The sequence below is a fragment of the Erithacus rubecula genome (assembly GCF_903797595.1).
Source record: "Erithacus rubecula genome assembly, chromosome: 5".
Classification (NCBI taxonomy): Eukaryota; Metazoa; Chordata; class Aves; order Passeriformes; family Muscicapidae; genus Erithacus; species Erithacus rubecula.
The window spans coordinates 6,762,607-6,777,295 of NC_136687.1; the positions used below are offsets into that span (position 1 = coordinate 6,762,607).

A 14,689-nucleotide genomic window follows, 5' to 3' on the forward strand; every position below is an offset into this window, starting at 1 on the left:
CTGTTCTGGGATAACTTCAAGGGCTGAGATGTTGAATTCCAGTTGTATTCATAGAGGGAGTTTTCCTGAGAGATGTCTGGTAGACAATGTTTCACCTTTTGCAAGATACAAATAAGGGTCCAATTAAATTATCCCAAAGAAATTAATCCCTTTCTTACAGCAGGGAATCTGCCAGCCTTCCCCTTTGTTAGGGCCCTGAACTGTGAAATCTGGTAATGAATTGTGTGTGAGCTGTGCATGGGTTATGGCTGTTGGAGAGGATGGTTGTAAACCTTTGCTCATGGTGGCAGGATAAGGAGTGTGTCAGGAGTGTGTCACTGAGCTGTTTGTGGGATGTAGTGACTCCTAGGAGTTGAGACAGCCATGAGCAGGTATCTGGTCTTGTCTGTAACTCAAAACTGGTGTTTTGATAGAACATTTGATTTGTAAAGTGTGTGAGACTGCTGGCAGCTGTAAAGGAGAGATTTTGGAAGATACTCTCAGCCTGGTTGCCATTCAGTTGATGAGGGTTTTTTTTCATGCTCTGTGTTGGTATTTGTGCTGGAAACCTGGCAATAATCTATAGGTGGGGTGGAAATTGCCAAGTTTTCTCTTGACATGGGCTGATAGAATTTGGCTTTTGTGTGGTTGCATTTGTGATGTCGGATTTGATTCTTGCCAGCACTGCTCCTTTTTCTGGCTCAGTAATCATTTAATTTAAATAAAGGGCTGGTGCATTAATTCTGGTATGGTAAATCTCCATTCTGTAGGAGAATTGATGTCAGCCTGAGGCTCACAAATGGCTGGGGTTTTGTCACCCATATCTAGGACTGACTTGCCTTCTGCCAGTAGGGTTCCTTTCCATATAGAGGTCTTCATTTTTTCATTTGAGGCAGAATGTATAAACCAAGGAAAATCTTGGAAAACATTGCTTTGACTCATTCTCTTAACTGAATATACTTATCACTGGGTGTGTTCTGTTTCTCTGCTCTGTTTTCAAAACCAGTGAGCTGGGAGAAGAGGAGCACCTTCCTCCAAGGCAAGGCTCTATGGCTTTTGCTGCTGGCAAGACTGCTTTAACTCAAGGGCTGCTGCACAAATGGGTTTTCTCTGGGTTTAGGTGTTTTTTTGCTATGGGGAAAAGGTGGAAAGCCTAGTGTCAGGTTACAGCAAGACTGCTTGTTTTGCTTTGCTTTGTTTTGTTCTGTTTTTTAAGTGGAAAAGAAATGCGGATCTAAGACATTCCAGCCTATTTTTCCTTTTTTCTTTTCTAACCATGACTAATTCTGGCCAGTTCAAACAAGAACTTAATGAGGTTCTAAAAATATTAGAGCAGGGTGCCACTTACCCTAATTAATGTTTTTGTGGGAATAGTTTAAACAGAAATGAGCATGTGTGTAACTTTACTCAAGCATAAGGGAAACTGGATTTGTGGTTTTGGCCATGCTCCCACACTGCCTTCCTTTATCTGCCCTTTCCCAGCAAGAACTTTGCAGTTCACTATTTCACAGCTCCTTCCCAGGGGACAGAGATTTCCTGGTGCCTGAACAAAGCAATGATTTTACCTGCAGTTTCTTTAACCACTTACGAAATGGTCGGGGACAGAATCTCCAAATCATTCCAGTTGTAGAAATGTTCATAGGTGAAGTATGAATTTGCACACAGGAGATAAATTTATACCCTGCAAGTAATGTGGGGAGGAAAAAACCACCAACTGTCAGTCTGATCCAATTCATAAAATATTTTTAGACATGATCAAGTAAAGCAATGTTAAATGGAGGAGTGCAAGTTAACTGGCAGCAGCATCAGTCAGAATTACTCACTCAAACCAGTGTTTCTAAAGGAATTTTATAAAGATTAAATCTAGGCCTGATTTGTCTTATATTTTCTTACGATTTCAAAATAAATAATCTCTAATAAATTTTCACATTATGTGGATGGGTTGATAGGGAGGTTGCATGTAGCTGTCTCCATGGCACATGTTGCTGGGCCTTTTTAGGAAAAGGTGGTTTGCTGTAGATAAATCTGAGATTCTGTGTCTGAAAACAGTAAATTCTTCATATAAAGTGGTGTGTCTGTGTCCTGACAAGTGGCTATTGGCAAAAATGATCTCTGAAATAGCACAGCAGATTAGAGGCACTTTCAGTGCTGTATTGAAGAGACCTGGGGAGATTCTTGCACGCAGAAACAGAAGTGGAGAAGAGTGGTATCATGTTGGCTTGCTTTGGATATGGCACTTACAAGACTTGTAATGGGTTATTGCCTCCAGTTCTTATGCTTGATTTTTCAACAACCTTTTTTAAGCACACTAAAGAAACCCCACTAAATGCTCTAGATGCTGGGAAAAGTCCCCTAGGAAGAAAATTAGAGGGCGGAACAAAAAGGATTGAAATGGGTTTAATTGCAGCATGCTAGAAATGTGCTTCCAAGGGACTGTTAATGCAGCTGCAGTGCCTGGAGAAGGCATCACCAACTGTGAGTTGCAGTTAGACATCCCAGAAGGGACAGGAGGCAGTACTTTTGATGGTATGTGTGAATAATAACCATTAGAATGAGCTCAGAGAGAAATGAAGGCTTCCTTCTGCAATTCCAAATTGTGATTCTCTCGTTGAAAATGTACTTATTAGAGAGGCACAACTCACTGAGTATCATCTGGGGGAAACAGCATGAATTCTGCATCTTCTGGTGTATTGTGAAATGAGACAAATGACTTGATTGTCCATTGACCTCCATAAATTCTATTGAACTGAAAATCACCTCTTATTTTCTTTTAAATACGGTTACTAGGATGTTTGGGTTTTTGTTAAGTAAATTACAACTAGTTTTGAAAACCCCCCATATTATTACATCTAGATCTGTTATATAAGATTTATGCATAACAGGGCTCTCTTCTGTAGAGTTTGAGTTTATTGTTGACTGTAATGTTCCTTAAACACATGGAGAGCGGCTTGTTCTTTCTTCTTCTCTCTTCTATATGCTGTTCACACTTTCCGGAAAATATTTGGGTCAGAGACTTTTATATACAGCTTGGAGTTTACAAACTAAATAAAAATGACTGTTGCTGTCTCATAAATCACATGCTCAGACTTGAATTGAGGGATTTGAAGATATCCCTGTGTTATGGCTAGGCACTTCTTGCTAACTGTATTATAGAAATGAGTATAAATAAAATGCCATATTCCAAAGTTTTGGTGTTCTGTTTTGGCTGCTGTTAAGTTGCTGGTGAGGGGGATTGTTGTATAATCCTTTTGATGAGACCTCCACAAATGCATATTCTAGTTTCAGTCAAGGTGGTTTTTGAAGATGGGGGGAAACAAAACCAGCAGAGCCTGCCTAAATCTGCCAGTCTGAGTTGCAGTGTGTTTGCTTCCATCAGTTTCTGATGCTGTGCAAAACTGACCATCTGTGCCTGCTTCTCTAACACCTGTGTTTAATCTTCAGATCTCTGATGGCCAAGGAGATGAGCGCTCAGAGTCCCCCTATGAGAGTGCTGATGAGACTCAGACTGAAGTGTCTATATCACCAAAAAATCTGAGCGGGAGCAGGAGCAAAAAAAAGAATATGTGTGTCAGGTGGAGAGACAGTAGCTGGGCCTGTGCTTCCCAGCTTCCTAGAAAACATCCTTTTAAATATGAAAATGACAATATTAGGCCAGAAACAGGTTTATTCATGTGTGTCTGAGATGTCTGTTGCTGATGAGGTTGCCATGGGCAGTAAATGGGATTCTTACTACCTAATTATTTTTTTTTCTGGACCTCAGTAAATGACTTAGCCTTTCTGCTGGCGTTTCCAGGTCTGTAAGATAGAGCATAATTAGGAGCCTCAGAAGAAGCACATGAGTGTTGCCAGGTGACTGGTCAGATGATGCAGCAGAGCTGCTGCTTTTCTCTGTTAGTGCAGAGGAGCGAAGCCCAGCCAGTGGGGTTTGTGCTCTGCCTGCAGCAGGGATGCAGCACTGCCCTGCAACTGAAAGCAAAAACCTTCCCTCAAACTGTTCTAGAAGGGCTCTTAGGCTATGAAATGATAGCACAGTCCAAGTGGACAGATCTAATTTGTTTCTGTGAGACTGGGCAATAAGTTACATTTCCATTTTTTGTGTATAGTTGGGGATGAGGTTTTGTTCTGTCTGTAGATGTGGGTAATCCTTAAATTCTTGCCAGCACTGTTGTTCAGTTTCAATTTTAGTTATGCATGTGTCACTCCTGACCACTCAGACATAGAAGTATCATTGTGCCAGCTGGGCTGATTTACTTTTGCCAAGGAAGGGAAAGGAAGGATGCTTTTTAACCCCACTCAGATGTATCAGTGTGCTAGGAATATTTCTTACACCTTTTTTTTTTTATTCCTTTTTTTTCTCTCAGATTGTATTTACTCCTGAGCCATGGTTTGAGAGGGGTATTCTAGTGGTTTAATGATTCTGTTACCTGTTTCAACTTGAAGCCAGAGCATGTGACAATGCTTGTAAAATTATCTTTCACTTGTTAAATTTGATTTAAACAGTGGGAAAAGACATTCTTAGGAGCAGTATATGAAAAGGAATAAAGAAAACAGTTTTTTTCCACATATGAACTTTTCTTTAACATTCAATGCCTTTGTGTTGTAAAAGCTGTGTGAAAAAAACAGGTGAATCTCCTGCTGTGTGAAGGACTTTGCTATCGAGCTTTTCATCTAAGCTGCCTCGGGCTCTCTGGAAGACCAGCAGGAAAATTCATTTGTAGTGAATGTACATCAGGCAAGTTTGTCCCTTTCTATTAATTGGAAAAAAAAAACCAAAAAGTTTTCCTGTATATTGTTCTAGGACATCCTCCTGGACAGAGTACATATCCTCAGAGAATTCTTATTTGTCCTTTGGGACCTGACAGTGTGGGAGTTCACAGAGTACCATAAGTGTGCCATGTTTTACACAGTTTGCCCTGTTTTCAGTGGGAGCTCTCTTGTAACATGGCTAATTTAATCAGAATTCCATTGCCTTAGTAACTGCAGATTATTTGCTTTCTGAGTACAGTTACAGATGAGGTTTAAAGTCTGTCACAAAGACTTACAAAGTCCTAGAAAAAGGAGCGGCGAAGTAAAACATTTTAAGTTCTTTTTTCAGTTCTTTGTGTGTCTGTATCAGTCTTTTGCTTTTCCTGTTAAAAGACTACCTTATTGCTATTAATTTCATTTGCCTTTAATCCTGTAATAACTGCTTGGAAGTTCTTAATCTCAAAACTTGACATAAGATTTGTGTTCTTGCTCCTAAGCTCATTTCAGTACATGCAGTAAACCCTGTTGGAACTGCTGCTTCAAAATAAAACTGCTCCAACTAGTCCAGAAAAAAAAATTAGAGGATACTTGTCTTTGTTTTGTGGTCCTGCTTCAAATTTCAGAGGACCACAGACAAGCCATCATCCTATTTCATTGGTTTAAAAAAATTTGAAAACTGAAAATTCATACTTGTCTTGGTGTACTGAGGCTTATAAATAAGAATATAAAATCAGATTGGTGAGGCTTTGGCTGTTGTTGGGTACATTTCAACTGCAAATGGGTTTGCTTTGTAGCTTTATTTTGTTTATATCTGAGCAGATCAGTATTTAATAGTGAAGAGATAAGTAAATAGATAGCTGCATCAAGTAATGCAAATTTATTTGTGAAAAAAACCTCCTCCATACCACAAAAGCAACTCCCTCATGTGTAACATAAAGGTGTGAGTGAAGTGTTTTAAATCCATGTGTTTGGATATTACATTCTGTTTATTGTTTTGCCACTAGGTGTGCACACCTGTTTTGTGTGTAAGGAGAGAAAAGCAGATGTGAAACGCTGTGTTGTGTCTCACTGTGGAAAATTCTACCACGAAGCTTGTGTGAAAAAATTTCATCTCACTGTGTTTGAGAACAGGGGGTTTCGATGTCCTCTCCACAGCTGCCTCAGTTGTCATGTCAGTAATCCCTCACATCCACGAATTTCAAAAGGTAGTTTCATTTTACGTTTTTATGACTGATTAATTAATTTTATTTATGGTATGTTAAGGTAAGGAATGTGTCCATTTCAGAGGTGCTGGCTGCAGTTTAGTTAGGCATAAATGGACTATCACTTGACTCAGAATTTAAAAAGAAGTATTAGATTTAGTCAGCTTTAGTATTTATCTTGTTTGTGCCCTTTTTTAAACAAGCTTTTGGTTAACCATAGTTAAATGTTTTCTTCTTAAGTGAGAAGAAATCTAGAATGTATAGATGAGGAGAGAAGCAAAGCAGTGAGGGCAGGACCTGAAAATGTACAAACACTGCAGCAAGGCTCGATGAACACAGAGACATTTTGGTTTTTAGCTTTGGGCAACATTTGCAGACACAATTAAATGGCTCAGGAAGAGCTGGTCTACCCTGATAATTAGAGTGCTTTAAATTGGGTGTAGGGTTCTCTAAAAACCTTTATTCATTCAGTATAATTACAAATATGCAAGCACTGAAAGTGCAGTGGCTGGGGGCTTGTGTGTGTGTGAGGTGTCTCAGCACTACCATCTCCTGCTGAAATATGAGTCAGCTTTGTGCCAAGGCAGCTCAGCAGTGCCTGTCCTGGGCTCAGGTCAGTTTTGGCCCAGCCTGAGCTGTGTGCTGAGCTGGGCTCAGGTCAGTTTTAGCCCAGCCTGAGCTGTGTGCTGAGCTGGGCTCAGGTCAGTTTTAGCCCAGCCTGAGCTGTGTGCTGTGCCCAGCCTGAGCTGTGTGCTGAGCTGGGCTCAGGTCAGTTTTAGCCCGGCCTGAGCTGTGTGCTGAGCTGGGCTCAGGTCAGTTTTAGCCCAGCCTGAGGTGTGTGCTGTGCCCAGCCTGAGCTGTGTGCTGAGCTGGGCTCAGGTCAGTTTTAGCTGAGCTGTGGTTGCTGTGCCCAGCCTGAGCTGTGTGCTGAGCTGGCTCAGGTCAGTTTAGCCCAGCCTGAGCTGTGTGCTGAGCTGGGCTCAGGTCAGTTTTAGCCCAGCCTGAGCTGTGTGCTGAGCTGGGCTCAGGTCAGTTTTAGCTGAGCTGTGTGCCGAGCTGGGCTCAGGTCAGTTTTAGCTGAGCTGTGTGCTGAGCTGGGGCTCAGGTCAGTTTAGCTGAGCTGTGTGCTGTGCCCAGCCTGAGCTGTGTGCTGAGCTGGGCTCAGGTCAGTTTTAGCTGAGCTGTGTGCTGTGCCCAGCCTGAGCTGTGTGCTGAGCTGGGCTCAGGTCAGTTTTAGCCCAGCCTGAGCTGTGTGCTGAGCTGGGCTCAGGTCAGTTTTAGCCCAGCCTGAGCTGTGTGCTGTGCCCAGCCTGAGCTGTGTGCTGAGCTGGCTCAGGTCATTTTAGCCCAGCCTGAGCTGTGTGCTGAGCTGGGCTCAGGTCAGTTTTAGCTGAGCTGTGTGCTGTGCCCAGCCTGAGCTGTGTGCTGAGCTGGGCTCAGGTCAGTTTTAGCCCAGCCTGAGCTGTGTGCTGAGCTGGGCTCAGGTCAGTTTTAGCTGAGCTGTGTGCTGTGCCCGCAGGGAAGATGCTGCGCTGCGTGCGCTGCCCGGTCGCCTACCACGCCGGGGACGTCTGCATCGCCGCGGCTGCGCCGTCATCGCCTCCAACAGCATCGTCTGCACCAACCACTTCACCTGCACCAAGGCAAGAGCCACCACGCCCACGTCAATGTCAGCTGGTGCTTTGTGTGCTCCAAAGGTAAAGGGGCTGAGGGAGCTCCTGCACAAACACAGTGCAGAGTTTTGTTCTCAGCTTTGTGGTGTTTCTCTAATCTGTTCTTACCAAATCGTTTGAAATGTGTCATTTTAAGTTAGGCTTTGTTAGGTTTTGCTGTAAAGTCAAGTTGGCTTATGCTGCTTCTGGGTTTTACATATCCTTTCTTTTTTTTTTCCAGAAATAATTTATTAAAGAATGTTTTTACTTGGGTTTTTTCCAACAACCAGAAGCCTGATTTAATTCTTTACAAGAGACACCTAATGAGTATTTTTCTGTTCTTTCCCCTGTGTTCAATGTGCTAAAGTTTTTTCTGTTTCTTTATTGCTAATGTATAATATTACACCATAAATATTTAAAGAGTTGCTTTTAGTTTAGCAGCAGACTGCAAATTGAATCAGTATTAGTTGTTGCTGGGTTTGCCACTAATTAAGGGTGTTTTGTTTTATCTTGTACAATAAATCTGTTCCTTATTGAGAACCACAAAATGCATAACGCTGATTAAACTTGTAGCAGTGAAACTTTACCTGATTTGTTAACAAATTAACATGCAGCATAGCAGCTTTTAATCTGCAGCCAACTTTCCACTTGATAATTTGTAGAACAAACCAATGGCCTTGTTCCTTCTGCCCCCCAAGGGGGGAAAACCCCCCAAAATCTTAACAGAAATCTGTTGTGGTTACAATTTTTCTTACGTAGAAATGTTAAATCTATATTAAAACTATGCTAAACATATTGCAGTCATTAAAGTACAGCAAAGTAATTATAATTTGTGCATTATTCTGGCATTTTTATCACCAGCTTGCTTGTTATTTTGCATGTGTTAGCAACCTGAGTCTGCCAGGCATTAAGATCAGTCAGGACCCTTTGGCTGCTGTACCCAGCTAAGTGATGTTTGTATTTGTTGCTGAGGGTCAGCATCTTTTAATAATTTATTTTCTAATTTAACCTACCACAAGTGTAGAAGTGTATCACTTCTAACCTGTCTGGAATGCAAAACTTACCCTTTGGTCTTGATGTTTTCCACCCTCTTTTCCTTTTTCTGTGTCTCTGCAGGTGGAAGTTTGCTGTGCTGTGAGTCCTGCCCAGCAGCCTTTCACCCTGACTGCCTGAACATTGAAATGCCAGATGGGAGCTGGTACTGCAATGACTGCAGGGCGGGCAAGAAGCTCCATTTCCAGGATATTATTTGGGTTAAGCTGGGAAATTACAGGTCTGATGAAGGAATTTGTGCTGTTTTACAGTATTGGCATGTTTAACTAAGGGTCATACAACTGGTTGATCCTGTAGGCCAGCCTTGCTGCACTCTGATTTCTGGGGACCTCACCTCCTTGCAAGCTTCAGGTTCAAAGACTTGCAGCTTTGCTGTTGCTCTTGGCCAAGGCATTACCCATACAGGACTGCTTGAGTCTTGTGATTTCTGCCTCCAGTGTGTGTTTGTGTCAGGGATTTCTGCCAATAAATTGGTATAACTGGTAATTGGCTAAATTACTCCCTTGCAGGCTGGGACATCACTCACACAGGTTGTTGGTGTTTCACACTTGGATGAGATTTGAATAAGATAGAGGTAGCTGGGAGTTATCCTTGAAACATTAATAGGTGTTATCAACCTTCCCTTGATCTTTGACAATTACAGTATTTGCAGGTCTTGTAAAGATGATGCTTTTGCTACCCAGACACAGTGTATGTCCTTACCTTGCAGGCAGGTGGAGTCCCACAGATCTGATTGTCAGGCATTCCTTTTCTAGTCTTCTCTGACTCTCTACTAAGAGAGAGGAGGAAAGGATTTTAAATCCTCTTGGATCTTGGAAATAATAGTCAGTTGCTGCTGTTTCAAGTGATTTTGTTAAACTGTCTCTAGCAGAAAGAGCTTGACTAAAATGCTGTATTTTTTTTATTTGTACTTCTGTGCTAGATGGTGGCCTGCAGAAGTTTGCCATCCGAAAAACGTTCCCCCAAATATCCAGAAAATGAAGCATGAAATCGGAGAATTTCCTGTGTTTTTCTTTGGTTCTAAGGATTACTATTGGACGCACCAAGCACGGGTGTTCCCTTACATGGAGGGAGACAGAGGGAGTAGATACCAAGGGATCAAAGGAATTGGAAAAGTCTTCAAAAATGGTACATAGCTAAAAATAAACAAAAATAGGATATGCATGCTTTGCTTTCTTCACACGTAGCCTTGGGTTTTGAACATTTGTTTTACAATATTGATTTAAAGAAATTTGTGGTGTCCTGGGCAGCAGTCACTATTACTCTCTTTGCATGAAAAAACATATTTTAATGTCTTGGGAAGTACTGGCATTTGACTGAAATTATAGCTGATGATTTTTACTTTCTGGAAAGCTTAAAAAAAGACTAAGAGTAGGTCTTTCAGACTCTCTCAGACTGGGAGACTGAAATAGTAGAATTTATATATTTCTTAAGAACATTTATGCATCTGTTAAGAACACTCCAAAAGCATTGTTTGCAAGAAAATTGAATAATGGGACTAGGAAGTAGACAATGCTTTGTTTTAACACACATAGGAATGAGCAGGTGAGTTTGAGGGGCATTAATTCTCTTTCTGGCATTTCTGTTGATGCTGCAATCTTTTTCAGCTTTGCAAGAAGCTGAAACTCGATTTCGAGAAATAAAACTACAGCGAGAAGCCAAAGAAACCCAGGAGAGTGAACGTAAACCTCCACCATACAAACACATTAAGGTAATGTTTGAGGAGATGGGTGCTCAAAGGCTTGAGCTGAGCAGTGAGATGGGCTCAGCTTGTAATGATGGTAACTGTGCTTTTGCAGTCATGAGGGTAAAATTTTGCTTTCGTTGGAGCATCTGGGGGGGTACAAAACCAAATTAGCAACCACCGTGTAACTCTTCAATAAAATAACTGTTCTAAAGCCATATTTTCTCTATTTGAATGTATTTTTCAGGTGAATAAACCTTGTGGTAAAGTGCAGATCTACACTGCTGACATATCTGAGATTCCCAAGTGCAACTGCAAGCCCACGGATGAGAACCCGTGTGGCTTTGACTCGGAGTGCCTGAACCGGATGCTGATGTACGAGTGCCACCCGCAGGTGTGCCCGGCGGGAGAGCGCTGCCAGAACCAGTGCTTCACCAAGCGCCAGTACCCCGAGACACAGATCATCAAAACTGATGGCAAGGGCTGGGGGCTGGTTGCCAAGAGGGACATTAAAAAGGTAGGAATTGCTCCTCCCCAGCCCACAGGCGGTGAGCTGCCTGCCCTCTGTGGGTTTGGGGATGTTGCACTGGTGATACTCGGTGTCTTTCAGGGGGAGTTTGTGAATGAGTACGTGGGAGAGCTGATTGATGAAGAGGAGTGTATGGCAAGGATCAAATATGCACATGAAAATGACATCACCCACTTCTATATGCTTACTATTGATAAGGTAGGGTATTTGTTGTTTTTTGCTGTTATTTACTTACAATCTTATTTTGATCTCACTCTGCTACCTTTGACATTCTACAGTTTCACTTTTTACAGCACTGCATCTTCTGTGCCTGCTCTCTCCATCCTATATGAGCATAAGTAATCTCCTTGATTCTGTGTTACATAATAAATTACATATTAAGGTCTATAGGTTGTGCTTTGTTGCTTAAAATTAACAGTACTTACCTGTACCTGTAAATACAAACTACTTACCTGCCCAGCCTTAAAATGAAGTATGAAATTTAGGGAAATAGTAGTGATAAAGTGGAAGAAATTGCTGTTAGCAATCCTTTTACTAAAATTTCAACAATAGAAAATAAAATTCTCACTTGAGAGAATGTTGAATAGAATTGTGAGATTGTCCTATATAGGGCGTTTAATCTTTTTTGAGCCATCTGTGCCTTGCATTGTTTATGGCAAAACTAGGCTTGTGCTTTTGTAGAAACTCTTTTGTGAAAGCATTCTCTGTTAGTAGCCAGCCAGCCCTCCACAAATTGAGTTGCAGCAGATTAATTAACACACCAAAATAATTTAGCACCTGTGCTTCTGTGCACACCTCTGAGTATTTTTATCCGCAGGAGGAGAAGAAAGTGAAGAACCTGGACAGCAGGAGTTATAGATTATCTGTATAATATTGCTTCAGTCCCCAGACAGCTAGTTAGGAGAAAAACAAGAGCTGGCTGCCAGTTCTGCATTTTTTTCAGTCCCAACCACTGTTCTTTTTCCCAAGGCTGTTGCTCTGCATTTCCACAGCTACTGTTTTCATTAGTCCTGTAACAAAGGAGTTCCTGCAGAGGAGTTGCCACCACAGAATGATGTAACCACATTTCTCTGAGCACTGAAAGTTTGTCACTCCTCTACTAGATTGGCATACAACATCAGTGTGTTAAATATCTGAACTGAACAGGTGTTTGACTTACTGTAATTAATAAATGCTCATTGTGGGTCTAACTTACCAAGACTGCTAGTGCCATTACCAGAGCTGTCCATGCAGTGAAGTGTGTGCACATAAGCATTATAAAAATCAGCTAGAAGGAAACTATAGTGCTACTTCATAAACAAGCAAAGCCTTCTCAAGCAGCTCTGCAAAGAAGCACAGTTCTGGCAATTTCAAGCTTTATTTTATTCTGTTTATATCTGGTATATTTGGTGGAGATAGAAATTTAAGAGCAATTGTTTGTAGGAATGGGATGTTTTTAGCTTACCAAGAGCTTGTTTTTGTTCAAACTAGGCTGATTTGGAGAAACAAATCTGGTGAGAAACTGGTAATCTCTGGAAGTAATCATGCAGTGATTTGGTAAATGCCATAAAGCACAGTACTTGTAAATGCCCCACAGCTTCATGAATGCAAAGTCAATGGTAAACGACTGAGTCTGAGTTTTGGGGAAGGGGGTGCCTTAACATGCCCACCATAATGCTCACAAGAGCACTTATCCTGCCAGGTGGCTGTGATGGGTGCTGGGAAAACGTGAGCTAGAGCAGAGTATTGCTTTGGGAGTGTCACATTCCAGGCCACATGGGACACTACAGTTTCCAATACAACATGTACCAGCAGTTGGCTTGTGTGCTCTGCACAGCAGCACCATGCCAGCTCTGAATGCAACTATTGAAATCACTTATGGAGGATTTTTGTATTTTTTTGTGAGGGGGGACAGAGAAAACCTTCATCTTGTTGCTGGTTTGTTCTCCAGGACAGGATTATTGATGCTGGCCCCAAAGGAAACTATTCCAGGTTTATGAACCACAGCTGCCAACCAAACTGTGAAACTCTCAAGTGGACAGTGAATGGGGACACTCGTGTGGGGCTCTTTGCAGTGTGTGACATTCCTGCAGGTACCTCAGCTCGGGGTGGCTTTGGTTTCATTCTCTAAGTTGAACCTCTTGTGCATTTATTGGTGGGACAGTCGTGGTTTAACTGATTCAGTGCAAGTATTTTTGTAGAGAACTCAGCACACAGATCTTTGTCATCTGCCTTTTACTTTAGTGTTTCTTAATTGTGAGTCCCACAGCTGCTTGTTGTTGCTTGCTTCTAGGCCAAGTACCCTTAGTAAGTTTTTGTTTTGGAGCTCTCAACTGCATCTTTCCCAAGAACATAATAAGCTCAAGGTGTGGATGTAGGAGGCTGTTTGAAAGAATCTGTTTTCTGGTTTGTGTACACACATGCTCACACACATACCCATCTATCTGCAGCTATATCTAGCTGGATAGATGGATGAATATAATATGTGGGAAAGCCAGACACAAGCACGGTTTTATTAAGTCAAACAAATTTGTTTTAAAATGTAATTGCATAAGACATCATGATATATGAGCATCTAGTTAATCATCGTCAGTGCTTTTAATCAGTAAAAAGAGGGAAAATTCTATGACAATACATCAACAAGCAAGTCCCAAACCAGCAGGCAGATGCAGCAGCTGTATTTGTTTGCAGTAATTTTAATAGAATTTGTTACCTTGTCCTTTTCACACTCAGGGACGGAGTTGACTTTTAATTACAACCTTGACTGTCTGGGCAATGAAAAAACAGTCTGCAAATGTGGTGCCCCAAACTGCAGTGGATTTCTTGGGGACAGACCAAAGGCAAGTAATACATCAAGTAATATATCAAGAGATTTTGACAGTCTTGTCAGGGGCAGGGTTGTAGAAGCTTCAGACTAACTAAGAATGCACATTCTAACTGTGGTCAGTGAGATTATTCTGACATTCTACTTTATATTTCCCCATTTAAACCCTACAGTATGATGATTTTGCTAAGATTCATTTTAAAAAAATTGAGTTGAACTGAAGAATAAAAAATTATGAGTCTTGAATGTGGGGAAAAAGTTACCAAAACATATCAAGAAATGATCTGTATGATTCCTGTCCAGGTTAGTTTGAAACCTGTGATCCAGCAGAAGTTGGTGGAGCTTCCTGAAGGGCTGGCATAGGAGTGTGAGGGAAGGCACAAGCACCACCTGTGGATGCTGAAAAGCTGCACTTTCCTCTGGTCCTTCACACTGCTCAGTACCAGCCACTTCAGAGGGTGGACTGGGAATCTTCAGAACCCACACAGCTGGTTTTTGTTAAGAGATGGACTTAAATGAGGTTTCACATCAGCCTGTGAACATTACACAGATAACCATGAAGAAATTAAATGTTACAGTTCAGTTTTATGGAGCTGTCTGCATTGGTAGATAGAATGGGCAAATTTTAAAGAAAGTAGGTAGTGATTACTGGGGTGAGAGGGAGGGAATGATGGTAGGGATGTTGAAAAATCATCCAAAATTTTATATAATGTGGAGCAGCAGAATTGAAGTCAGATTGAAATAAGGATAGGATTTGGTTTATACTTTCTGTCATTAACTACAGTTCCTGAAGTTCTGCTGTCTGTTGCTCAAAGGAAAATGGGAGCAACTTTTAGTAATTCCAGCATGAGTATTCACAACTGGAAGAGAAAAGCGGATATTGCAGTGATTGTGGTACAAGTACACAATGAGGGTAAATTAGCCACAAATAGATTAGACTGGAAATTGGAAGACCTTTTGTCAGTGACAAGAAAATGAAGGGGTTTTTTCACTAGGAAGGTTGTGTGGGGAGAAGATCTGGTTTCAGGATGACTTTTCACT

The 14,689-nt window shown here is 41.5% G+C and overlaps 1 protein-coding gene across 1 annotated transcript in view; it reads left to right on the forward strand.

The window, feature by feature from the left end:
* Window positions 1-14,689, forward strand: part of NSD2 (nuclear receptor binding SET domain protein 2) — a 99,056-nt gene that overhangs the window by 79,552 nt on the left and 4,815 nt on the right. The window contains 15 exon segments of the mRNA XM_079306846.1: window positions 3,421-3,499; window positions 3,502-3,551; window positions 4,586-4,603; window positions 4,606-4,711; window positions 5,730-5,930; window positions 7,447-7,506; window positions 7,509-7,562; window positions 7,565-7,624; window positions 8,696-8,852; window positions 9,555-9,760; window positions 10,240-10,343; window positions 10,564-10,833; window positions 10,927-11,043; window positions 12,776-12,917; window positions 13,558-13,664. Of these exon segments, the coding sequence (XP_079162972.1) occupies window positions 3,421-3,499; window positions 3,502-3,551; window positions 4,586-4,603; window positions 4,606-4,711; window positions 5,730-5,930; window positions 7,447-7,506; window positions 7,509-7,562; window positions 7,565-7,624; window positions 8,696-8,852; window positions 9,555-9,760; window positions 10,240-10,343; window positions 10,564-10,833; window positions 10,927-11,043; window positions 12,776-12,917; window positions 13,558-13,664 (1,731 nt within the window).